The 27,145-nt window shown below is 40.6% G+C and overlaps 2 protein-coding genes across 4 annotated transcripts in view; both read right to left on the bottom strand.

Annotated features, from left to right (window-relative positions):
• Window positions 1-1,768: 1,768 nt before the first annotated feature.
• LOC120474014 (venom phosphodiesterase CdcPDE) lies at window positions 1,769-17,416 on the bottom strand. 2 transcript variants are annotated; one of them, XM_039664127.2, is made up of 25 exons: window positions 16,369-17,416; window positions 15,495-15,585; window positions 14,586-14,717; window positions 13,968-14,093; window positions 13,413-13,473; window positions 13,147-13,244; window positions 12,934-13,013; window positions 12,080-12,199; window positions 11,897-12,006; window positions 11,363-11,428; window positions 11,103-11,175; window positions 10,743-10,851; window positions 10,518-10,640; window positions 8,962-8,993; window positions 8,346-8,473; window positions 8,010-8,079; window positions 7,595-7,682; window positions 7,284-7,456; window positions 7,149-7,197; window positions 5,862-6,016; window positions 5,457-5,580; window positions 4,836-4,913; window positions 3,929-4,061; window positions 3,497-3,653; window positions 1,769-2,428 (listed from the first exon to the last, which is right to left on the bottom strand). In XM_039664127.2, the coding sequence occupies exons 1-25, from the start codon at window positions 16,552-16,554 to the stop codon at window positions 2,255-2,257; spliced, it is 2,736 nt and encodes a 911-aa protein (XP_039520061.2). In that variant the 5' UTR covers window positions 16,555-17,416; the 3' UTR covers window positions 1,769-2,254. The 2 variants fall into 2 exon arrangements, with proteins under 2 accessions (XP_039520061.2, XP_039520062.2); XM_039664128.2 differs by lacking the exon at window positions 4,836-4,913.
• A 101-nt stretch (window positions 17,417-17,517) lies between these two features.
• Window positions 17,518-27,145, bottom strand: part of enpp2l (ectonucleotide pyrophosphatase/phosphodiesterase 2-like) — a 15,311-nt gene continuing 5,683 nt past the window's right edge. For both annotated transcript variants that reach the window (XM_089122876.1, XM_089122877.1), the window contains exons 9-25: window positions 27,058-27,113; window positions 25,651-25,716; window positions 25,157-25,229; window positions 24,690-24,798; window positions 24,470-24,592; window positions 24,051-24,082; window positions 23,844-23,971; window positions 22,799-22,862; window positions 22,543-22,630; window positions 22,291-22,460; window positions 22,174-22,219; window positions 21,659-21,798; window positions 21,456-21,573; window positions 20,854-20,931; window positions 20,321-20,453; window positions 19,596-19,749; window positions 17,518-18,626 (exon numbers count right to left, since the gene is read on the bottom strand). In XM_089122876.1, the coding sequence (XP_088979002.1) occupies window positions 18,456-18,626; window positions 19,596-19,749; window positions 20,321-20,453; window positions 20,854-20,931; window positions 21,456-21,573; window positions 21,659-21,798; window positions 22,174-22,219; window positions 22,291-22,460; window positions 22,543-22,630; window positions 22,799-22,862; window positions 23,844-23,971; window positions 24,051-24,082; window positions 24,470-24,592; window positions 24,690-24,798; window positions 25,157-25,229; window positions 25,651-25,716; window positions 27,058-27,113 (1,749 nt within the window). In that variant the 3' untranslated portion in view covers window positions 17,518-18,455. The remainder of the gene's footprint in view (window positions 18,627-19,595; window positions 19,750-20,320; window positions 20,454-20,853; window positions 20,932-21,455; window positions 21,574-21,658; window positions 21,799-22,173; window positions 22,220-22,290; window positions 22,461-22,542; window positions 22,631-22,798; window positions 22,863-23,843; window positions 23,972-24,050; window positions 24,083-24,469; window positions 24,593-24,689; window positions 24,799-25,156; window positions 25,230-25,650; window positions 25,717-27,057; window positions 27,114-27,145) is intronic.

Here is a 27,145-nt window from a genome sequence, read left to right as displayed (position 1 = left end):
CTCTTCCTAATCGATCACACCTGAATCAACTCATCAGCTCGTTAGTAGAGACTCCAAGACCAGAAATATGGCATCCAAAATGTGCACTGTTGGTGTGTCATTTTTATGCAGATGAAAAATATATTGGTTTCACTTTATTTTGATGATCCTTCTAATACATTCTGTTGACTATGAGTAACGTTGACCCTAACCCTAACCTAACCCTTGACCCTAGCCCTAACTTGTTTCAACATTTTTCAAGGCTTCCACTGTGGATCCTGTTTCAAGGTGTGCGTTCAGCCGGGCTTCCTTCAGGTCCTGTAGGCCACTGTTCTTTAGTGTACTGTTCTTTTTTTTTTCTTAGAATGCTTTGCGAGTGTTCCCATTAAGTTATGAAAACATTATGAATGTTCCCTGAATGTTTAAAATGTCCAGTTTTTTACTCTAAAATCTTGCTTTGGGGAACGTTAAAGAAACACACTATTGTATCGTTCTTCAAACATTATGGAACGTTACTTTTAAATCTTCTCTGAACGTTCTGAAACATGTAGCAACATTTAAAAAGCGTCAGACGAACATCAAACTGAAATGTTTTAGAAAAAAATGTTCCATGAATAATGAATAAATAATGTTTTTGTGCTGATTTATTGAGAACATCATCAAAGATCAGAAACTGTTTGTTCATAACTTTAAAAACCTTACAATTACTCACCTCTATATAAAAAACCCAAATAATCCCTCTTCGTTTGTCCCTGGCTCGTCAGAACGTTTCCATATGGAAAAGTAATGTTGTTTTGCATTGAAAAGAGGTTTATTTTTCTGACCCCACAGATTTATTTTTGTTCTAAGCATTTTGATCTCATGAATATATCTTGAATGTTCAGATATTTGTACGTGAAAAACAAGAAAGAATTCCTGAGGAAGAACATCATTATTTTCGCAGTGTAATTACCGCTGACGTCAAGGGTGTGTGTGAGTTGAATGAAGCAGTCATCCAAAATGAAACCTCTATTATGGTTTTGTCATTGTTATTAGTCGTGTGGTGATGTCTCATCTGTATTTGTAAAGGCTTGAGGTCTCCCAGACTGCACCTGGCGGCTTTAATGACGGGTTGTTCTGGTGGTGACTGAGTCCGAAACTGTTACTCAACTGCGTCCTCTCGCTCTGTTCAGATGAGCGTCTGCATGATCCCTCATGAGGTCTGACTGTTGACACAATGACAGCCAGTGTGTGTCACCTCAGGCTTCTGGATGAAAGATCATCTTTTGAGAATGAGTTTGATTGACAACTTCACAGGAACAAAAACAAGCTCTTCGTTGTCTAATGAATGCAATCTCACAGCAACCCCGACTGTTTCCTGAGATATTCCCAGCACATCTGCCCTCAGTGACACGCTTCACCAGTTCCTTATTATCTAATCTTCAGCTCATCCGCTTCAGCTCGGGCTCAGAGACACCACTGCTATGATACACAACATAAAGTGACCGCAACGTCAGTTGTACTCGTTTGTCTAGGGGTTTATTAAACAATTGAGTACATTACAACCACAGAAATAGATAGATTAACTACAACAGAAGAAAACACTGCAGGAAGATCAACAAGGCGTCTCTCTCTCTCTCAGCTTTTAAAGGGTGTCTCTCGTCCCTCGTCACCTGAACACACAAAGACCAAGAAACACACACTGCCGAGCAGACGAGCACCAACGCCAGCGGATCCGGAAAACAAATCCCTGTTTGCTGGAAAACAAAACTAAAAAGCTTGGAATGTGAAAAAATACAAAACACAAATATGTTTTCATGTCATTTTAATGCATTTTTGACACACATAAACTCAATGCAAAAATGACTTCATAAAATGTTTCCAGTTACTTTTTAAGTGTCTAAAAATCCTTGAAATATTTCAATATTCTACAGACGGTAGACTCACACACACTCACACACACACCGCACGAGACGGCGAGACTCATCTGTTGCTACTGTATAAAGTTAAAAACGAGCCAGTGCAGAAAGACAAAGATGCTTCTCAAGTGAATTTAAGGATTTTTTATATAATTTAACTGGAAAACAAACATAAAACTCATTAAGCATTTATTATTATTTTTGAAGCGTGTAATGTGACGTAATTAATAACTTATGAACGGGAATGAAATCTGTTTTTCCCTCTACAGCACAGATGCTCTTACTGAGACACATGATAATACATTCAATAAATATATTAACAATACTGATAATTAAATATAATAAATCAGGAAGATGAATCGGTGGCGTTCAGCGACTCAAGCTTTGGGATGGATGGCGGCAGTGGGGCGGGTCTTAAGGCGGAGGAGCTCGGCGATTGGACGATTGCTGTCCTGGAAAAAGTCCAATCCCGTGATCCACTCCACATCCCTCACGCGTGATTGGTGCATCCACAGGAGAGGCTCCACCCACTGGGACTCCGGCTGGTCATCCTACACACAGTGACAGGATCTCTCATGACTCCAGTTCTCGTACATCACGTAAAGCTTCATTGTGTTTCCTTCATTGTTTGAGTTGGCGGGAAACGAGATTATTGTGACATCACGCATTCATGTCAGAAACAAAACACCGGAGCAGCTGAAACCGACAGCCGAACAATGACTAAAGCATCATGGGATATGCACCTGTGTCACCGTCACATGATGCTGTTACTGTAAGTCATGTTTCAGAGCAGCGCCACACAAAAGCATGACTGAGCATTGTTGAATTTAGATCATTTAAAATGAATATGCAGAAATAAAACCGCAAAGTTTTTAGTTTTGTGGCTTAATGTCACTGAAAAAGAACATCAAAAATTATAATATTAATTAATGAATGAATAAATAAAAATAATTAAAATGGACTTTTTACTTCATGATTAAATGAACAATACCAATGAGTTGGATAATTTGTATCAATTAAATTAATCTGGAAAATAAAACTGTGAAATAAATAACTAAAAATAATATCGATTGAATTATACAATTTATAACATTTAAGTTAATAATAAGTTTTACAGCTTAATGTCACTGACAAATGAAAAAATAATAATTATTGAATAGAAATAATTCAAATAAATGTTTTACTTAATGAATCAATAGAAAATAAATAAACATATAAATGAATTGTAAAATTTCTATAATTTCAATTAATATGCGTGAATACAACAGTGAAGTTGTCAGTCTTACAGCTTAATGTCACTGAAAATATTTGAATATATTTTGTACTTACTGAACAAATAAATAAATAAATGAATATCGCTGGAATTGTATCATTTATATAATTTAAATTAGTATGCATAAATGAGAAGTTGTTAGTTTTAGAGCTTAAAGGCATTGACAAATTAAAATAAATAAACAATGAATGAATAAAAGTGTATTAAAAATTTCCACTTGAATGAATAAATAAAATGATGACAAATATTGATGGAAAAATGTGAGGATGAGCTTATGAAACAGGAAGTGAGAGTATCAGTAGGAAGTGTGCGTGTGTGCGCGCGTGTGTGTGTGTGTGTCACTCACAGCGCAGCTCTCCGTGTTGTCGTCTCTGTGCGGCAGAAGGAAGGAAACGCTCTGAAGTTCTCCAGAACATTCACCCACCGCCTGCACCTCGTCCCGGCAGCTCGTCAGCACCGCGAAATAATGAGTGGGAAGAGGAACAGATGAACCTCCAACAAACCTGAACACACACACACACACACACACACACTCTCAGATCACACAGCACAAGGCTTTCACTACTGTACTACTGTACACCCGAAGCGCTTCACACTCGTGTCAGACGGTCTCTCCTCAACAACACCAGCGTGAGCTCCACTGGGAGGATGCGACAACACCACAGAACAACAGCGCCAGTGCGCTCGCGACACACACACACACACACACACATTACATCTTGAGAAAAGCGGCATGATATGTCACCTTTAAACATGAGGGAACGATGATCACACTTACTCCTGGATCTGATCTGGAGAGTCGAAGCGTCCGTCATAGTTGTAGTCGTACACTGGGCCAGTGACAACGTTAATGCCGTTATACTGAGACGCGTATTTAAGCAGCAGAACCTCCTGGAAATACTGCCAGAGTCCTGGACAAACACAAGTCATCAGAAACACACACACACACACACACACACACACACACACACACACACACACACACTGCAGAGACACACAACAAGCCATCAAATGCACAGATGCATTGCAGAAACAAAACCAAAACACACTCACTGCACACACACACTCACTGCACACACACACTCACTGCGCAGACACATTTACTGCACACACACTCACTGCACACACACTCACTGCACACACACACTCACTGCGCAGACACATTTACTGCACACACACTCACTGCACACACACTCACTGCACACACACACTCACTGCACACACATACTCACTGCAAACACACACTCACTGCACACACACTCACTGCACACACACACTCACTGCGCAGACACATTTACTGCACACACAAATTCACTGCACACACACTGCACACTCAACACTCACTGCACACACATACTCACTGCAAACACACACTCACTGCACACACACTCACTGCACACACACACACTCACTGCACACACACACTCACTGCACACACACACACTCACTGCACACACATACTCACTGCAAACACACACTCACTGCACACACACTCACTGCACACTCAACACTCACTGTACACACTCACTGCACACGCGCACACACACACACACACACTCACTGCATACACTCACTGTGTGCACAAACACACACTCACTGCACACTGCACACACTCAACACTCACTGCACACACACACTGCACACACACTCACTGCGCACACACACTGCACACACTCAACACTCACTCTTGAATTGCGGGAACATCGGCACCACGTTTCCAAGTGTCAGAGCGTCGAACTGATCTTCAGACGAGCTGTTCAGATCTGCCGACACACACATACACACACACACCTTTACTCCGTGTATGGAGACGCTCACGACATCAAACCCAGAACAAACTCCAGTTTCAACTTTAAACTGAGGTTTGGTCAGATCAGATCACTTCTGGGTCCAGATGTCTCCCCAAAATACGGTAAAGCAGGTGCACAGGGTCATTACTGCTAACCAAAACAAAGTAAATAAAGCTAAAATAAAATATAAATATTAGATGTGAAGTGTTGCCATGGAAATAGACTAAAATAAGTTTAAGATGATAATAGTCTATCAATAATATAAAATGAACACTGGAGTGTAACGGTTTAGAGAAAGAATGTGGGGCGGGGCCTGGTTCTGTGTATCTGTTGTTGATTGGCTGTTGAGATATGGGCGTGGCTCTCAACTGTGTATGCAGATGAGCGTGAGAGGGGTCACTCAGTGATTGGATGATCCTGCATACGTCACCAGAGAGAAGACTGACGCTTCACTGAACGTCCAGTTACGAATCCGCCGTTCAGATATTAGATGAGTTTACAGGTCATGACACTCACTGGGCGGATACAGGAAGCCGTGCGTGACGTTAGAGTTGTTGAACTGCTCACAGGTCGCGCTCTGATTGGCTGGAATCCTGACGTCCGCTCGGAGACAGTCTGAGACGACCGGAGAACTTCCAGCCTACAAACACACGAGTTCGCTTCAGCTGAAGACGTGAGTAATGCCCTGGCGGTGTCTCTACGCAACTGCTACTGTGTTCTCAGTGGTTGCTAAGTCACTGCTACGTGGTTGCTAAGGTGTTCTGGGTTTTTGCTGTATGATAAACTTTAACATTTAATAATACTAGAGGTTTGATATATTACTGATATATTAATGAAGTAATTATCCCAAAATTAAATAATGAGAATAAATACTAAATAAATAAATAATAATAAGATAAAAAAGTGTGTGTGTGTTCTGACCGTTCTGTCCACAGTGAAGGAGCTCCAGACGGGTGTGTGTGTGTGTGTGCTGTAGGCCGTGATGAAGCCGTGTTGGTTCAGCACACAGTATTGAGCGTCAGACCGCAGGACTCGCGGACGGCCGAACATCATGTGGCGGCGCTCACTGTCGGCCACTGCATGTACAATAACAACACACACATCATTATTACGCTTTCTTTGCTCTCAGTGATCACAGATTCTCGATTGCTAAAACACATTTCTTTTCTCCAATTTTCAAGCTACATTCACAAAACCTCACATTCTTCTTGCAAAAGCAAACGTTCACCTCAAAACAGTTCAATCTGTGCTCAAAACCCAACTTTGTCGTTAAATCGTGCCCCGAGTCAATTTTATGTGGGAAAATTGCATTGTGGGAAAACAGCAGGAGCTTATCTTGTGTTATTCTCTGAGATGGTTTATTTTCATGAGCAGGTCATAATGGGTTTCTACCTGAACACACACACATCTAAAGCCTCACGCGGTCCGTCACGCGGCAGTGCCGACACTGAACATCACCCAACACTTCTGCTGAACTCAATCAGCTCTGAGTAATAATGACTTTCATGTAATCTCACACACACACACACACACACGCCAGGTTCTGCCCACACCATCTATCTCAGGAAAATCCCCATGTAAACTCAGCTTCCCCTTTCAGCAGGTGACACAAACATCACAGGGTCACAGGTCGGATTCCCAGAGAACTGAAAAGTGGATGTGGATAAAAGAAATCCAGGAATCCAAATATATGAGCTTGGTGTTTAATCTGCTATATAATACAGGTCAGTAGTTTACTGTAATCTGTGATGTTACTCCAGACGAAGTCTATTTTACAAAACACTGTCACACTATTCATGTTGCTCAGCAAAAACAGGCAAAACGTACTCGGTCACTCACGTAACCTTAGTTCACGGAGATAACGGGAACGAGTTGACACTTTGGGAAAACTTGTTTTTCTCGAAAATGCTGATTTAACCCCACAGTGAAACTGCATGAAACCATCGTTAGCGTGGTAGCACCACCAGCTACGCAATACTCATTACCGTCATCTATTAAGTGACCGAGTACGTTCCCTATCGATACGGTTCACTCATATTGAGTCATAGTAGACACTTTGGGAACGTAATCCAGTAGCACTGATATAATGGAGGATATCATTATAGAGGATATAGTGGAGCGCCACACCGTCTACAGACGTGTGTGTGTGTGTGTGTGTGTGTGTGTGTGAGCGCTGAGAACACACTCATCAGAGAGAACTGAGCTCACCTTCAGCCGCGGTGAGATTCAGGCGCATGTTGATGATGTCACTTCCACTCTGCAGCAGAGACACACACTCTCAGTGTCACACTACACAACTAATGTTAACAAATGAAGTGTGTGTGTGTGTGTGTGTGTGCGCACCAGTGCAGCGCAGCTACAGCCCAGTGTGTCTGTGGGCTCCAGGCTGGTGATGGGGCACTGCGTCGGGCCGCTCTGCTCGCTCGGGGGTCGGGGGTCGTGGACCGGGGTTCGCAGCAGGTGATTCAGGCTCCCGTGGGTCCCGTTATTATGGGATGGGGAGATCTCCAGCACATCTGAACACATGCAGAGTGGGACGGGCTGAGGACTGTGGATTTGATATTGTGAAACTATAATATACTTCAGATTGTGAAACGCTTCAGGTCAGATCGTGCTCGATAAATAAAGACCTGACGAGAGTTCATCGCTCATACCACACATCAGGTTATACAGCTCAACGTTAGAAAACGGGTCCACTTCCGTCTGAAAGAGGAATTTAGGTCCAAAACTGAGAAACGCAGCCTGAGAGAGAGAGAGAGAGAGAGAGAGAGGGAGAGAGAGAGACAGAGAGAGAGAGAGAGAGAGAGAGAGAGACAGAGAGAGAGAGAGAGAGAGAGAGAGAGGGAGAGAGAGAGACAGAGAGAGAGAGAGAGAGAGAGAGAGAGAGAGAGTCACAAATACATGACACAACTCTTGACATTTACATTCACCGTTCAATCACATGTTCGGTAAAATCTGAAAATACACAAATAATGCTGATTCATTCAGACTCGCTCAAAAATCTGTGAAAAAATCACACACACACACACACACACACACACACACACACACACACACACACACACACACCTGCATGCTGTAGATGTCATTATCATATCCATGATTTCCTCCGGAGCAGAATGTGAGAGACCCCGGAGACCTGCAGTACACACACACACACACACACACACACACACACACACACACACACACAGTCAAATTAGGTTTTTAAGCAGTTTTGAAAGCGTCTCTCTTCTGCTCACCAAGGCTGCGTTTATTTGGAATAATATTCCACTATTTATACTGTATTTTTGATAAATGTAAATCTGATAATATTTTTCTTTGATGAATATAAAGGTCAAAAGAACAGCATTTATTTAAAATAGAGAATCTTTTGTCAGATTATTAATGGTGGATGTGATGTACCTCTCGAAGAGCCAGCGCGGGGTCACTAACACACTCACGTCCTCGATGCGCCGGTTAAAGGCGTAGTGGAAGCGTTTGGGCAACAGCTGCTTCAGGTACGGCTTGATCTGCTGCTGAGGACGCTTACACTGAACACACACACACATCATCATCATCAACACACACTCACACACCCTTGACCAACACACATCCATCAACACACACTCACACACCCTTCTGCAGATTCAGCACGCTATAAAACAGATGTTTGCCATGACACACACACGCTGAAACATGTTCATTCTCCAGCTGTGTTCACAATTTGACAGTGTGTAAAGCACACACACACACACACACACACACACAAGTTTGTCTTTTAAGTAAATTATGAAAACAATATCTTTTATGATAGAAAATGTACGTCGGGTTATGACTGTTAATCTCTTATTAAACGATCTGTGTGTATATCGCCATAAAAACTCTTGACACAGTAATTACATTAAAAATCATTGAAAATGTAAAATATCTGTATTTATGTCTGAGGTGACGAATGTACGACACTCGCTGAATTACACATGCATGATGAGATTACATCTGAGTTATTAAAAAACAGCTGGAAATATGCAGTGACACTTACCGACATGTTTGCCACGAGCGCAGCCGCGTCCACTGTCAAGCACACACACACACACACACACACACACACGTCATGTTATTCATGTCATGAATAAGTTTTACAAGAAAGTTTCAGTCATCAAAATGTCTGGTTTAATTTAAAGTGTCACTTGCCGTTTCTTTGTAATTAATTGTGAGATTTGTATTTGTTGTGGACTGCTATTCTAAATCTAGAATAATGTTTGTAATCACCTTATCGCTGTACACTGTAAAAAATAAACCGTACATTTTATGGTAAAAAACCGGCAGCTGTGATTGCCAGAACTTTACCGTTAAAAGTACGGTAGGAACTTTAATGGTTTTACAGACTTAACTTAAAATTTACAGTAATACACCGTATTTTATTTTCTATTAAATTTGGATTTACCAACTTATTAATATTGATATCTGTTTTAGACCATTGCAATACACTGACAACCAAAAATCATCACAGCAGTGATGAGTTACATGAGCAATCACAGCTCATCACAAGTGAATACTTAATTAAAGAAGCTGCACAATGTCATTCACACTCATTAAGCACCATCAAGGTAACACACATGAAATTTAAAAAATGCAATAAACATTAATTTAACAACATTAAATGTAACATATAACCCTAATGTACATAACTGATTAGAAAAAAAAACAATAAAACTATGAGGAACTATAGTTATTTCAACAAAAATACATCAAATGTGAAGTGTCACACAGGGAATTGTGGGAATGTCAATTTACGGTTTTTCACTGTAAATTATACAATGGTTTGTTCTTTTTCACTTTCAAAAACTGTAAATTTAACGGTATTTTACTGTAAAATTATATCACAGTTATTTACTGTGTATAGTACGGAAACTTTCTGTTTACCAATTAACAGTTTTGCACTGTAGCATTTTTACAGTATTTTACCGTTAAAATCACGGTTATTTTTTACAGTGTAGTATACAGTACATATGTCTGTGGTGTGAATGGGCCAAATCTGGAATTTATAAAAACAAACTTAAAGGGACACTCCACTTTTTTTGGAAATAGGCTCTTTTGACCACTCCCCCAGATTTAAACAGTCAAGTTTTACCGTTTTCGAATCCATTCAGCGAATATCAGTAACCAGACAGTTTCTGGTCCCATTGACTTCCATAGAAGGAAAAAAAAAATACTATGGAAGTCAATGAGACCAGAAACTGTCTGGTTACTGATATTCGCTGAATGGATTCGAAAACAGTAAAACTCGACTGTTTAACTCTGGGGGAGCGGTCAAAAGAGCCTATTTCCAAAAAAAGTGGAGTATCCCTTTAACTTAATTCGCAAAATACACAGATTTTTCAAAGTTGTAAATAAAAAGATTATTGTAGTATATTTTACAGGTAAATCTTAATTTAGTCTTCAGTTTCACACCTATTTAAATACCGTGTGCTACTTGCCATTTCTTTATAATTAATTGTAAAATTTACCCGGTAATTTTTGAGTGAAAAACTGTGTGTTTGACCTACAGGTGTGTGTTTTGTCTCGTGGGGTCATTGTGAACTGTGTTTGACCTACAGGTGTGTGTCTTGTCTTTTGCTCTGATTCGTCCAAACGGCCCCTCGCTGACGAACAGATGATCAACATCAGACACAAAATCCTGAAGAGCTTCTTTACGATCACAGCTGGTCTCCTCCATACCTGCAAACACACACACACACACACACACGCCACAACATTAGCACATTGAGAGTTTCTCCACAGTTAAACGTGTGTGTGTGTGTGTGTGTGTGTGTGGTTTACCGTGATCTGCGACGATGATGATGTTAACACACTGATGAAGGTTGAGCTGTTTGAGGCCGTTCATAAGCTGACCGATCACTCTGTCCACACCCTGCAGAGCCATGATCAGCTACACACACACACACACACACACACACACACACACACACACACACACACACACGTCGACAGATGTATTGAAGCAGATTTTTTTAAATACATATCATCCGTTGCTTCTGATTTCAGATCATTGATCAATTCAGAAAAAAATGGCAAAATAAATTTTATTTTACTACTATTATTTACATCCCAAAACAGCTCGGTGTCGAAACATTTCTACAATTTCAATGTGTGTGTGTGTGTGTGTGTGTGTGTCCTCACTCCTCCACTGACGGGCCCAAAACTGTGTCCAGAACTGTCAGGCTCCTCCAGGTACAGTGTCAGGAAATCCGGCCTAGAGGACCAAAAACAGCAGAAACACACACACACACAAGTGAGCAAACTAACCCTGACCCTGACCCCAACGTGATGATGATGATGAAGTTAATGTGTCTTGAGGATGTTTAGTTATCTGTACTGGAGTGGAGTTGGTACAGTATGAACACAAACACATGACACGTGATCTACTGAAGATGATTTACCGTTTATCCTCTGGCAACTGCAGCCACCGCAGAACAGTGAAGACCCTCTCCTCATACGGGACCTTACTACACACACACACACACACACACGTGTAATGGGTGATTAATGGCTCAAATCTGAGCCTACACACTAAACGCGTGTGTGTTTGAATGCAGTAGATTTGACCTGTCAACTCGAGATAATCATTTCTGCTGAGATACATCGACACACACACTCGTACAGATATCTGACAAAGGCCTGAATAAAGAAAGTGTGTTTCACTTTGAATTAAATTTATTATTTGACTTCAAAAACCAAACCAAAAAACACATTTAGAGCAATTTAAAGCCCTAATATCTTCAGTCAGCACATAAATGCCTCTTGATTTGAGAATGTTTACTGGAGAAGAAGAACATGATGTTTAGTAGGGCAGGTGATTAAAGGAGCTCTGACTCGGCAGGAATGTTCCTCCAGATCTCCGGCTGAAGAGTCTCTCGAGCGCATCCGTGTGTGTGTGTGTGTGTTTATCCCATCAGTGAATCACACAAACTCACCCGTCATAATCCATGTACAGGTCTGGGAAACTCCCGTTTATGGGCACGTCGGATCCCGGCCAGAAGAACGTTCCAGCTTTCAGGCCCTGATACATGGCAGTGTTCCAGATCTGAGGTCAAAGGTCAGGAGTTAGGGGTCAGGGGTCAGTAATAATGTGCGTGTGTGTGTGTGTGTGTGTGTACCGGTTGTCCCTGATACCATCTGGGATTGTTCTTCTCACTGCTGGACAGACTGAAGGAGGCGTCGAACACGGGGTCGTACATGTTATTATCCACCAGACCATGTGACTCGGCGTACAGACCCTGCACACGACAACACACACACACACGACACGTTCACATTCATGAATCAAGCCATTCATCACAATATTAATAAATAATCTAGAGCCCTAAATAGTACACAAGATAAGAATTAGCACAGCCTATATAGTATATTTGAAGTAGTAATCATAAGTCTCTTTATAGCAAAAAATAATAATAAAGGAACTTGATTATCCATCATCATTTATTATAAAACTCACGAGTATCTTGATCTCTCAATCATTGTATTTAAATGCATTATATATTTGAAAACTACAGAGCTTTGATTTAATTTAGAACTTACATTTCATCTTATCTTACTAAATATATGATATACATTTTTATATGTATTTTATGTCAGTATATGCTCTTCTGTTATAGAGATGATGAAGTAATCCACATCCATATCATCATCTGCAGTAACAGCACACGTCTGCTAGTGTGAGTCTTCATATTCCCTTCATATTCTCTCTATATCAGAATATACGAGCCATACAAGCCCGACGCATCAAATATAATATAAAACATTAAAAACTCTTCTGTTTTGTTCCATTTCAGTTCCATTTTATATTTTCCGGACTGTTATGTTTAATACGGCTAGTCTCTGGCCTGATTTTGCTGTTCTTATTATTTTCTGTAGTTTATTCCAGTCCTTCATATGGAGAGATGATGCACAGGCCGGACACACACACACGAGGAACGGACACACAGCGCAGCGGAAGAATGTCGTGACTCACTGTGGCTATAGAGTAGTGGTTAGGGAACGTCTTACTAGGGAACACAGCCTGCATGAAGGGTGCAGACGTACCGCACTTTCCTGAACACACACACACACACACATACACACACACATGCACTTTAATACTGACATTCAATAGATTAAATGAGCGCTTGTGTGAGAGTGTGTTGTGAGTTTATATTGTGTGTGTGTGTGTGTGTGAGAGACTGACTGATCTTCTCCAGCACTGGCACCAGTGAACTCCACGTCTGCAGATATTCGGCTCTTAAACCATCCAGAGAAACCAACAGCAGCGGCTGCCTCTTAAAACTACACACACACACACACACACACACACATCAATAAACAACTAAAACACTACCAACCAAAGCAGCATACGTTTGCTTAGTTTCCTAAGTTTCTCAGCGAAATCTGAGGAGATGAAAATGGCAAAGTTCGTCTGTGAAGAGTGTGTGTGTGTGTGTGTGTGTGTGTCACCTGGCAGGGCATTTGGCTGTGTTCATGTCCACACACTCATCCTGAACCCACTGTGTGTCTCCTGCATCACAAACATTAAGAAGTAGTAAGACGGAAATATCTTCTTTTATAACTTAAATATTTATATATATATATTTACACTGTACCTGCCTGCGCAGTTTTGAGTATGTGTGTGTGGTTTAAAGGGTTAGTCCCCCCCCTCCCCCCCAAAAAAAAGAAAATTCTGTCAGTATTTACTCGCCCTCATGTTGTTCCAAACCTTTGATCTCATCTTAGATCTCATTCCCCATTGACTACCTTAGTTTGTTTTTTTTCCTATTATGGTAGTCAATGGGGAATGAGATCTGTTTGATTAAAACATTCTTCAAAAATATCTTCCTTTGTGTTCAGCAGAACAAATAAACACATAGAGGTTTGGAACAACATGAGGGCGAGTAAAAGGTTTTAGGTGAACTAACCCTTTAAAGAAAATACAAATCTCAATTCAACCAATTGAAAGTGAGTCCCTAAAGCAGAGACTCAGAGACGCTGAAGATGAAGATGAGGAAGACTCACCCTTACAGACGCTGTTGTAGTTCGAGCAACAGTCTCCGGCTCTCAGACAGTCGTCAGAACAGTGACACCTACTGTCCGACAGGCGCATCTCTCCACAGCGCAGCGCCGTACACTCCCAGATCTCCGCTGCAACACACACACATCACACACACACACACAACACACACATCACACACATCAGTAGCATTATTGCACACTAATCTGACCTCCAGCTCGATTGTATTCATGTTAATATAGTTTTTTCTATCTTCAGCTGCTCCAGTAAATGTGTGTTGATTTAGGAATGTTCAGATGTGTGTGTGCTGGAAACACTGAGGACTTTATTTACAGTATTATTGAATGTCTGCTAACTTTACAACAAGATTTATTTATAGAGCACTTTAAAATCCAAAAGATAATAGACACAAAGTGCTGTCCAGTAAAACAATACATACATAAAAAGCCCTACAACCATACAATGAAACACTAAAATCAATATAACCAAACCTGGATTATCAGTTTCACTTATTAAAAGCCAAAGAAGCTCAGACTCTAGCTCAGTGTGTGTGAGTGTGTGTAAAGCTGTGTACAGATAACACACACAGTGCACTGCAGCGTCAGTGTGAGACGGTCACTCACTGGGCAGGAGGCAGATGTCCCGGTAGTCATGGCAACAGCTGCCCGCGTCCACACACTGACCGTCACAGCGACAGGACGGAGAATCCGCATCCAGCGGCTCGTAGCAACGGTTCCTGCAGGACGCTGACACTCCTGACACACACACACACACACACACACACACACACACACATCTAGACTCAGAGTCCTATGCTGGGGTGTGTTTCCCGTACAACGCCGTTCCACTAACAGCACAAATCAACGAGTCACGACTGTTTACTGAAACTATAATGTTGTAAATCGGTGGTTCAACCACATCAGTTAATGACACACACACACACACACACACATGCTCAATGACACACACATGCTCACTCTTAAAAATGTGCTTTAAATCTCTTGCCAACTACGAGACGTGAATGACATTAGTGTGTGTTCTGAATTAAAGACGCAGGTTGTCTTGAATTTTGCTCAAGATCGGGATTATTGAGTCCACATGGAGTCTGCTACGAACCGCAGCTCGAGATCTGTCGCTCACACACACACACACACACACACACACACACACACACACCCCTGCTTAGCACCTACGCTCATCTCAGTCTCTGTAATACAGCCTCAGGTCAGTGTTTTACTACAAAATCAATAAAAACAATTTCAAATTATATAATACATTAATGAACCTTTTATTAAACTAACACATGCGACTGAAATGCAATTATTATTGATTAATTTTTGATTATTTACAATTATTCTTGTGTATACACTCAAAGTTCATCCTGTAAAAACGGTTTAGAAAACGGACATTGTGTTACCATAGAAACAGCACTTTAAAACTTTTAATGGCTTAATCTTTGTAACATCTTCTTTAAATGTGAGCACAGCTTGTTAACACACATATATGGGTTTGATTTTCTCTGTGATTCTGACCTTTATTCCTGCAGTCTCGCAGCTGGAGACCGAGACCCAGACCCAGACCCAGAATAATCACGAGCACACACACCGCCAGCAGCACTGACAACTGCACACACACACACACACACACACACACACACACACACACACAGAGAGAGAGAGAGAGAGAGAGAGATTAAACATCACAGGCTTCACCTTCAGTTCTGAATACATCAATAAAGACCAAACGATCATGTTCAGGACTCTTATTATATGATCACTCAGAGTCTGCGAGGAATCTGCACTCCATAAACTCTTTAATATAGTGTCTGTTTGAGCACAACTCTGGCCCTCTAGAGGTCAAAGAGCACACTGCAGGCCTTTTGCAGAAGAACATTGCTGTGGTCGTGCTTCGGCTCTGTGTGGATGAATATATAACTTTACTCTGTTTATGAATATGACGACACACACGAGCGAGACACTTTCCCACCAAACCCGTCAGGTCTAAAGCACAGTAGATCAGACAAAAACACATCGTATTTACAATCATTACAAATGAAACGCCTACATTTAATTGAACCAACTCCTGTGCATTGAGTACTTACAAATATAGTTCATAATTTAATAACGACAGGTGGACGAGGATCTTCTGTTTCTCACACACACACACACACACCGGTTCAGACTTTGTATTTCAACACTTCACTGCACTGTATTACACTGAACTCACTGCGAAAACTGTGTTTTATACTGTTATCTCAAGTATATCAAGTCTTGTTTTATGAGAATAAAGCTTTAAACAAGAACAACCTGCAGGCCCCTGGAGTGTGTGTGTGTGTGTGTGTGTGTGTACAGGAGGATTTATATGATTGATTCAACAATAATGAGCAAAAGAAGAGTCTGAACTCACCAGAAGAATCTTCTTTTTCTTCGTGTTCATGAAATCCATCGAGACGTCCAGAAGAAACTGACAGAGACTCGAAGACACCGCTAGACCCTCTGCAAGTGTGTGTGTGTGTGTGTGTGTGAACTCTGGACTGTGTGTTGTGAACAGTAGCTCACACACACACACACACACACACACACACACACACATCAACAGAATCACGTTTACTGGCACAAAGGACAAATTGACAAAAGTTTCACTATTTTAGAAATCGTCATAAATTAAAGCTTTAAACACTCCAAACTCATGCTGTCATACTGCGTTTCCATGAAATACTACTTTAAAAACTACTATTTAAATCCTCAGTTTTCATGATATTAACCTTAAATTCATAACACACCTGGGTCAGACACAGCCTTTCCTCGCAGTTTTAGAGTCGAAGTTCCTCTGTAAAATAAATGTGTGCAATAGTGGTGTACAGTGAACTGGAGATCAGTGTGTTAGCCGTCAGACACGAGCTGGTCTGATCAAACGCTCCAAAGGACTTTAGTGTTCAGTTGCACAAATCATGCCCAGATCATGGAGTCATTACGAGTTATAATAGTCACTTTATTATACGGATCCAAATAATTAGTAATTCCACTTTCATCTGTGCACTATTACTTACTAATTCGTTAATCAGAGTTTTTTTTTTTGGTTAATAGTCATTACTAGATTATTAATAAACTTTTTCAGTAGTTCTCTGGGAAGCATGAGTAGTTATAGATGAGTTAATAGTGAACTACCACTTTCACCTGTGAGCTTTTACTAACTAGTTCGTTAATCAGAGTTTCTTGTTAGTTAATAATAGTTACTAGATTGTTAATATTGTGTTACTCATTGGTTCTTGTGTAGTTATTCATTAACGAAGGAACAAAGTGTTACCAGTAAATCCTACACCAAAAGTGTGTTTAGTGTCCGAGCTCATAAAGTATAAAGGAAACTGCAATAATGTTGTGTGTGATCCACTGGAGAAACACACACACACACACACACACACACACACACACGTGTTAATGTTTCACTGCTGATTATCAAACCAGTATCTGTCATCTCATAAAAAGAGAAACACACACACACACACACACGTGTGCACATGGGAACAGCAACGAGTGACACACACACATGTTTCACTGACAGTTCAAGAATTTTATTGACGGAACGAAATCGTTAACGACACTCATTAGTCAGACAGAGCATCATGAGTCACATGACCTTCTGCCACCAATGGGAAGCAGTGATTCACTGTCGCTAATGTATCACTACACACGCACAAATACACCGTTCACACGCGTGTTTACTCATGTTTACACGTGCTAAACAACAATCCAGTGGACACACATAAACCAGCAGGACTATACTACACACACACACACACACACACACACTGTGTTTATGCTGCGATCACGCCACGTCGTAATTACCGTAGTTACTAAATGACAACCTCAAACTCGGAAATAAGCGTTTCTATGGCAACACTATTAACCCCTAATAAACTTGTGCGATTAGAATTTGATCAACAGACAAAACGGCAAAATAAAGATTACAGGACGTATTTCTGTCTTGTTTTGCAGCACAAATATACATATAACAATCCTTCGAGCAAAAATCTGCCGACGGAGTCAGAAAAATCAACTTTGATTATATTTCAGACTCGATTGGCAGATATTAGCTCTCGTTTTAACACTTAAACTCTTGTAAATGTTGTTGCTTCTACAATGTTTGGATATTTGTGCTGGAAAACGAGACAGTTATTGCAGTGCATGATTAATAAACGCAGCATTTTTCTATTGTTAGTTCCTGTTATTTAACGCATGTTAACAAATGCAATTATGCAAATGCGTTATTAAGAAACGTATGGTTTATCAGTTCAGCAGATCTATAGTGACTGCATTTATGGTGAATGGCTGTATGGTGTAAAAGCGCGGGAGCGGCGTGGCGTGACGGCCGTGTTAGAGACGCGAGCAGCGGTGGACTGTCCGTGTGAGGCGGCGGGTTCATGAGGTGAATAATAAATATGACACAGTGTATAAAACTATACAGTGAAAGCGTCAGGTGCGGCGAGGCGTCCGTCAGCCGTCGTCCTCGAAGGTCCTCATGTGTGTTTTGAGCGCCAGCACGCGTGTGTACGGCAGGCCGGCGGCGCGGAGGAAGTCCAGGCCCGTGAGCAGCTCCACGTCGCGCACGCGAGCGCTGTGTAACCGCAGCAGATCCTCCACCCAGCGGGACTCGCCCTCGCCGCGCTGCGGGACACAACAGCGGGAATAAACACACACACACACACACGTCTGCCAGACGGCTGTTAAACATCACCTCATCTCATTATAAATCATTACATCTGCTAAACCTCTATTAGACATCTGACAGCAAACACTCGTCTTCCACATGTCAACACACACACACACACATCAAATAGACGTCTCCGTGATGAACGTGTGCTATCAGTTGTGTAGTCGGTGAGTTGTGTTACTGGTGAGTTGTGTATCCGGTGAGTTGTGTAGTCGGTGAGTTGTGTAGTCAGTGAGTTGTGTAGTCGGTGAGTTGTGTATCCGGTGAGTTGTGTAGTTGTGTTGTTGTACTCCACCACAGGTGACCTGGATCTGATCCGTCACACTTGCCCAAATCATGTTATTTCCCGGTTTGAAGAAATGTTAAATATTCCCAGGAAAAATGACATCATCACTGAATCATAAATCAGTGTCACTGCAGCCTAAATAACAGCTCGCTGTGTGTGTGTGACGTGTGTGTGTGTGTGACGTGTGTGTGTGTGTGTGTTGTGGTCTGGTTAGTTTGGACTCTAAATGGCTCCATCTGCTGGTCATAAATAAACACTAGGTTATGTTACACTAGTGATAATTATGTGCATTATTCATATTTATACACACAGCAGAACTTTGAAGCATTTTAACCTACTGTAATTCACACACATGCTTTATATATAAAATAATATTTAAAATAGCTCTTTTTAACTGCATATTTACTTAAATGTCATTTTTTCCTGCTGGATTTTCATCAATTTCATTTGAATTGATGAGTTTTCAGTGTCAAACGATCACATTAATTATCAAAACACATTTATAAGAGTGATTTGTGCACGTGTGGATTGAGTTGTTCCACATTCATAAGCACAAATTTGAGACACAAATGCAAAACTTTTTTTCTGTGAGGATGAGCTCAGTATGTGTGTGTGTGTGTGTGTGTGTGTTACTGACGTCGCAGCTCTCGCTGTTGTCGTCGCGGTGAGGCAGGATGAAGGTCGTGAGCGTCAGTCGTCCGTCGCACTCGTCCAGCGTGGCGTTACGCTCCTCACAGCCCATGATGATGCAGTAGAAGTGTGTGGGGATGGAGACGGAGCCCACCGCATGCCTGACACACACATAAATAGTATTAAATCATATAAAAAATCTTTTAATAATTTTTTTTTAAATTTAATAAATTATAGTTATGCATAATAAATATTATTATGTATAAATATTATTATTATTAATATATTACTTCAAATAATACAATTAATAAATAATAATTACATTTATATTTATAATATAATTGATTAATATATATAATGGCGTAATTCTAAAATAATAATGTTTTACATTATTAAAAAAATATAAAATATTAGATAAGATTTAATACTATTTAATTATCTGAATAAATTAAATGTATATATATATGTATGTATGATTAAGTTACATAGATGTAGATATTTATATTTAAAAGAATAATTAATTTCACATAATTTGAACGTGATAAACATGTTCATAAAAATAACATGAGTGTCAGACAGCATGTCTCGGAATAAACACTTTTTTATTTTTGATATTATTATATTTTATATTATAAATGAAATAGTAATAAATTATATTTCAATAAACATTTATTTAAATATACAATTTGTATAAAAATATGTATTAGGTGTGTGTGTGTGTGTGATTCTCACTGTTTAATGGTCTCCTCGGTGTCTCTCAGTCCGTCGTGGTCGTGATCGAATACGGGTCCCATGATCACATTCACAGCACTATTCTCCTGACTGTACCGCCGGAGCACCACTGTCTGCAGGTGACGCCACACCTCTACACACACACACACACACACACACACACACACACAGTGTATAAAGCTTAAATAGTCTTAATTTAGATTTAATGTGATTCACAAACGCATGTTCTTTCAGGAATATAAAAATTGTGTTTTTAATAATCTGAACACATGCCGAATGATGAGTTTCGCTGTCAATAATTTGTTTAAGCTTGATGTTTATAGTAAATATTGTTTATAATAAATGGTATAATTTATGTTGGTTTTATACTTTTAATTTTCATTGAAGCAGAAATCATGATCACGATTAAAATATAAAATAGCCAATCAGATGCGAGTTTTGAACGCCGCTGATCTCTCAAACGCTTCACTCAATGTTTTTCTGCTAACGTGGATCAGTTCATGCTCTCGTGATGTTTGGAGCGTCAGACTCACTCTTGAAGGCGGGATACATGGGAACGGTGTTGGTGACGAGAGAAGCGTCGTATCTGGATTCAGCCGTGACGGAGAAATCTGCAGAGAAACAACATCAGTCCTTCAACACACACGTAATATATTTGTGTGTGCTGTATATAATTATTTTGCATATATAAATACCTATGCATGCATGTGTATATATTTAAGAATTATTTGCGATTAAATTCTGTATATATATATATATATATATATATATATATATATATATATAAATACATAATCTATATTATGTAAATATAAATATTTTATATATGAATAACACATTTTCTTAAATATATACATGCATGTGTGTGTATTTATATATACAAAATAATTATATACAGCACACACAAATATATAATGTAAACACAGACTTTTATTTTGGATGTGATTAATCACAATTAATTTTTGCACAGCCCTAATTATAAGTAATTATAAATAAGTAAACTGGGGAAATTATGTTGATATAAATGAGTTAAGCCTTGAATTAGACATCATTGGGCTGATTTTTACATTCAGTGTCATAACACAACCTCGAAGAACAGGAGAAGAGTGTGTGTGTGTGTGTGTGTGTGACTGACCCGGCGGGTAGAGGAACGCGTGTGTGACGCCGGACTCCTGGCTGTACGTGTTGCATGTGTGTGTGAGATCGAGACGAGGATCTGCTCTCACACACTCGCTGGACGACACCACCTCCACCTGCACACACACACACACACACACTGAAACACTGAAAGGGCTCAGAGGAACGTGTGTGTGTGTGTAAGCGCAGTGTTTCGTGCACCTGTGCGGTCAGTGTGAAGGCGCTCCACAGCGGCATGCTGACGGCGGGACTGAAGCCGCTGCAGTAATCCGACTGACACAGCAGTGTGTACGCCGTCTGGAACAGGACAGCGGGACGACCCAACGGCAGGTGTGTGACGTCTGCACACACACACACACAAAGCACTTTAAAAAATGAAAATGAAAAAAGTTACAGAAATTTAATTTTACTGTAAAGCAAATGTACTGAACTATACATTTTTATATTATACAAAATAGGCATTTTACAAAATAATTTCAATTAAAAGTCGCTAGAAAATCAAAGCCAAATATCTAACCAAATGTGCAGTTAAATAAGCTGTGAAAGTGTTTTAAACTGTTTAACTTATATATAAAGAGACAAAATTCACAAAGCAAATGCAAAGAATACATACAAGTAATAATGGTAATAACACATTTAAACAAAGAAAATTATTCATGTTGGGGACGAGTGTGTGTGTGTGTGTGTGTGTGTGTGTGTGTGAAGCTGATCTTAACTGTTGTGCGGGCCGTCGTCCGCAGCAGAACTCTCCTCAATGTTGTTCTGGAAACGAGAAGAGACTCAATCCACTGACCTGGAGACAACACGTGTGTGTGTGTGTGTGTGTCGCTGACCTCGTCATCACAGTTACAGCTCAGGTCATGGGTCACTTCAGAGGGCGGGGCTAAAGGCGTTGGTGATGTCACTTCCTCCGGCTGAGTGGGAGTATATGTAGGGTTTCTCAGCATGTCATTCAGACTGCCGTGTGTCCCGTTATTAGGAGCCGGAGTCAAACCCAGGAGATCTACACACACACACACACTGCATTCATCTGTCATGATTCTCCTGATCAAACACTCTTTAGAAACGCGTCAGGATTTGCTCACCACACATGACGTTATACAGCTCGATGTTCTCAAACACGGGCACTTGAGTCTTGAAATTGAAGCTCGGCCCGAATCCCATAAAGATCGTCTGTGAGGAAAACACAACGGACAAGATTCATAGATAGGAATATAGATGATAAACATAGTGAAGGAAAGATAGATCGATTGAACTGATTTAAATAATATATAGATGAATGTATTGTTTGACTGACTGATTAATTAATTAATAGATTGATTGATTGATTGATTGACTGACCTGCATGCTGCTGATCTTGTTGTCAAACCCATGATCTCCGAAGTATCCGCAGGTTGCAGGTGTTCTGCTCTCAAACACAAACACATTAAAACATCACTTGAGTTCGTCTTCCTCTACAAAAATTAAAATTAAAATCAAAACGGCACGAAATTCAATGGATGCCGATGCGAATAAAATTATCCAGTGTTTTCTTTCCACAATATTTCAATAAGTCATCAAAACATTGGTCTCGTACGGCGGAGAAAAAAAGAGGAGAGGCTCTGGCCATGAGCACTTAAAACGATGCCTCTCGTGAAATGTGTTCAAAAACCGATTTATTTCTGTAACAATCCTGCATTTTAGCCTGCACTCTTCGCCCCAAACACTCCAAAGACATGAAACCTCCGCATTGCTCCACTGTGTGTCTCCTTTCTTCCCTCGCGCCTGTAATCGTGCAGTTTTTAATGACGCATGACTCGCATTTACTGGGGAATATTAGATTTGTCTGCTTACATGGCACACGCAAATGCACGTATCTGATTTATTACCACATATGAATGAGGCCTGAATCCGATCTGAGAAAATCGGAATCCAAGCGTTTTTTCCTGCTTAAACGTTCACCGGTCACATCCGATCCGTGTCACATGAGAGGAAAAAATGGGATTTGGGTCGCTTGAACCATGCAGTGTAAACGAGGCCAAAGGGGCCGTACACGACACCGCTCGCAACTAAAAACGTATAAGCGTTTTGGTCATCCGTTTACACGACGACGGGTTTCAAAGTGCAAGTTTTTAAAAACGTCTCTCTCACATGCGCATCACGTGTTCAGTCTATAGTGTTTCGTCGCCATCTACTGGCCTTCACACAGAATACAGGGATTTTTAATTGGTTTTAGCGGATCCATGTGAATGGAAATCGTTTTGACAACGGTGTCGTCTTCACCGTCTTAAGCACATCGTTGACTTGTAAACGTCCCGTATACTCAGTTTTTCTAAAGTGTCGACTATAATAGACTTGTTGTTTTTACATAAAGCTCACACACACACACACACACACTGGTCCTCACATGGCCACGTGCCACTTGCGGTCCATGAGCAGGTGCACGTCCTCGATGCGTCGGTTGTTGGCGTAGTGCAGCCGTTTGGGCAGGTGCTGCTTCAGGTACGGCTTAAAGTGCTGATTGGGCATCTTACACTGAAACGGGAAGGGTCAAAGGTCACATGATGCACTATGGACAAACACCACAGTGGTTTTGTGTGATTTACACACTTACTGTTAAGTTAGCAACGATCTCCTTCGGATTGTCTGAAACATGAAGAGATGCATCAATTAAACCGGTCATGTAGAGGTATCAGTTCTTATAAAACTGTAGTAAAGTACTTACTGTAATTAACACTGTTTTTGACACAATGTCATTGCGGAAATTGTGACGTTAATGCAATGTTTTTACGTGGAGAAAATATAGTTATTTAATACTGATAATAGAAACTGGAAATTTACCATCATTCACGTGTTTTGGTTCAATAATTTGGTCGTTTGGAGTACAATTTTGACATAGTCTCCATACTTTGTTAGCAAAATTAATGAAGAATGTCTCTACAAATTCAGAAAAACATTCTCAAAAAGTTATAAATATTGTCTAAAACACTATATTAGTCTGCAGTTATTACTTGTGTAACTGCATTAACTCACATGGTGTGTTGGCCGTTTTGGGGCCGATTCGACCGGAGGATCCGGGTATTAACGTGATGGCATCAACATCGAGTCCGTAAGAGCCCAAATACTCCGTTCGCTCACAGTGAGATTCCTCCATCCCTGAACACAAACACACGGAGCAGTGAGACCCGAGTCTTAAAGGCCATCTTTCATTAGATCATTAGATCTGAAGTGTTTATTTCTATAACAGACGTACCGTGATCGCCCACCAGCATGACGTTCACACAGCGATGGAGGTTCATCTGTTTCAGCCCGTTCATCAGCTGACCGATGATGTTATCGATCTTCCTGAGCGTGTTATCCAGCTGTCCCAACACACACACACACACACACACACATGCAGTGAAAACACTCTCAAACGGCTGTTTGGCCATGAGCAGGAGTGTAAAGTACACCATTACTACACTTCACTGGAATACTATGGAAACTGACAACTAAATTCCTGCACATCAAGTCTTCTTTTAAAGCTTCAATTTCATTTCACACACGTTTGTTCATTCAGTAGTGTTGGAGACGGGGTTGTAGACTTGATCTTGACTAGAGTAAGTACACTCGTCATCTTCAAACTCCTCTATTCTCAGAGTTAAAACCAGTGTCATATTTACCCTCATCTAAATGTCAGATACTAATCAGAGTGTGTGTGTGTGTGTGTGTGTGTTTCACCTCGTTGCTCAGCGGGCCCAGCATGTGTCCGTAAGTATCCGGCTGTTCCGAGTGGACCGCGTAGACGTACGGCCTGGAAAAACACACCACACACAACCTAATGTGCAAAATAAACTTAGTGGGGAACAATGATAGCGGAGAGAGCTGATACTGACCGAGACACCACTATACGACTATACACAACACACTTATTAAAGGCACAGGTAAATGTGACACTTATATTTTAATGGGTTTATTTGAAGATTGTTTCAAGTTAACTTAAAGCCTATTAATGTTAAAAATGATGGTGGGCCCCTTTTCTGATTGATTCAGTCTGATTTGGTGAACCGGTTCAAAAGAATGATTCATTCACGAACCTGACATCACCACAAGCATTTGGGCGAGCTCCTCTCGTGAAAACTAGGTTAATTATCCGAACGTGCTTTTTAAACACCATTTTGTGAGATTCCACCATAAGAATGTTTATTTTCCCAGTAAGAGGAGAAATGACGCACCTCTCGTCATCAGGCAGATGCAGCCACTGCAGAATAGTGAGAATCCTCCTCTCCAGAGGAATCACCCTACGGACAGACAGACAGACAGAGAGAGAGAGACAGACAGACAGACAGACAGACAGACGGACATTCAGAGAGACAGGTGTTTATTCAGGCCTTCAGAAAGAACGTCTAAGCACACACAGACAGACGTCAGAGATCTTGTTCACGAGTGGCTGGTCACTTCTTCAGAACTCAAGCGAATGAAGCACATGATGATTGGGACAGACCGAGTGTGTGTGTGTGTGTGTGTGTGTGTGTGTGTGAGTGAGAAAGGTCTTTGTTTGTATCATGAGTTGGTTGTGTCATGAGTCTCCTGCAGTGACACTCTGAGCTTTGCTCCAAACACAGACGCTGATTTAAGATGAAAACCTCATTTAAAGGGATAGTTCACTTTGAAATTAATGTTTGATATGTTTTATCCAAGATGTCGGTGTCTTTGTTTCCACAGTATTTTCAATTTTGACATTTTTCAGTCAAACCGTTGTTGTCTATCAGTCATACACTGGAGGCTAGGGGGGTCCACCAAAGTCCCAATTAAACATGATTTAATGACTCGTAAATGTAAGTACACACTGATGGCCTAAGACACAAAACGAGCAGTTTGTGTGAGAAAACGAACAGTATTTATATCGTTTTACCTCGTGTAATCACAGCCATGACACAATGATCTGACGGCACGGGCGCTTCGGTCTGGAAGTGATCGACGTCACTCTTTGTTTATACAGAGATTTCGTAAGTTTTTCCTTTCGTTAAACATATTTAGATATACAGGAAACCGCAATGGAAGACGATTTCGGTATATCTAAATATTTTTAGTAAAAGGTAAAACTTCCGAAATCTCCGTGTAAATATTGAGTGACGTCACACGCAAGCGATCACTTCCGGCGTAACATTGAACTGATTCAGTTCGGTTCAGTTGGACATTGAACAACTGATTCAGATCACTGTGATTACCCGAGGTAAAACGATATAAATACTGTTGGTTTTCTCACACAAACCGCTCGTTTCGTGTCTTAGGCCATTAATGTGTACTTACATTTACGAGTCATTAAATCATGTTTAATTTGGACTTCTCTTTGGTGGACCCCCTTAGCCTCCAGTGTATGACTGATAGACAACAACGGTTTGACTGAAAAATGTCAAAATTGAAAATACTGTGGAAACAAAGACACCTACATCTCGGATGCCCTTGAGGGAAGATAAAACATATCAAACATTAATTTCAAAGTGAACTATCCCTTTAAGATGAAACTCTGCTGAAGAACAGCGGATAGGTCTGATTAATAAGTTCACGATGGATCAATATAACCATTAAGATCTGAACTCAGTAATATGAAGCAGATTAAATGAATACTGTGATCTCACCAGGGCCAGAAGAAGGTTCCCGCTTTCACACCCTGTTTCTCTGCCGTGATCCAGATCTGAGAAGACATCCGGACCAAAACGGTTTAAA

This window comes from Pimephales promelas, chromosome 18, assembly GCF_988280905.1.
Source record: "Pimephales promelas chromosome 18, fPimPro1.hap1.1, whole genome shotgun sequence".
In the NCBI taxonomy this organism is placed as follows: domain Eukaryota; kingdom Metazoa; phylum Chordata; class Actinopteri; order Cypriniformes; family Leuciscidae; genus Pimephales; species Pimephales promelas.
Note: the sequence above shows the minus strand (reverse complement) of the source record. Positions and strands in the feature narration are given on the sequence as shown.

Excerpts from the sequence above, each read along its gene's own strand:
- LOC120474014 (XM_039664127.2), bottom strand. The coding sequence starts at position 16,554 with ATGTGTGTGTGTGTGTGTGTGTGTGTGTGTGTGTGTGAGCTACTGTTC. Across the intron at positions 14,094-14,585 it reads GGACATCTGCCTCCTGCCCA|CGGAGATCTGGGAGTGTACG; the intron begins GTGAGTGACCGT and ends TGTGTGTTGCAG. Across the intron at positions 10,852-11,102 it reads TTGGGCCCGTCAGTGGAGGA|CTGATCATGGCTCTGCAGGG; the intron begins GTGAGGACACAC and ends GTGTGTGTGTAG.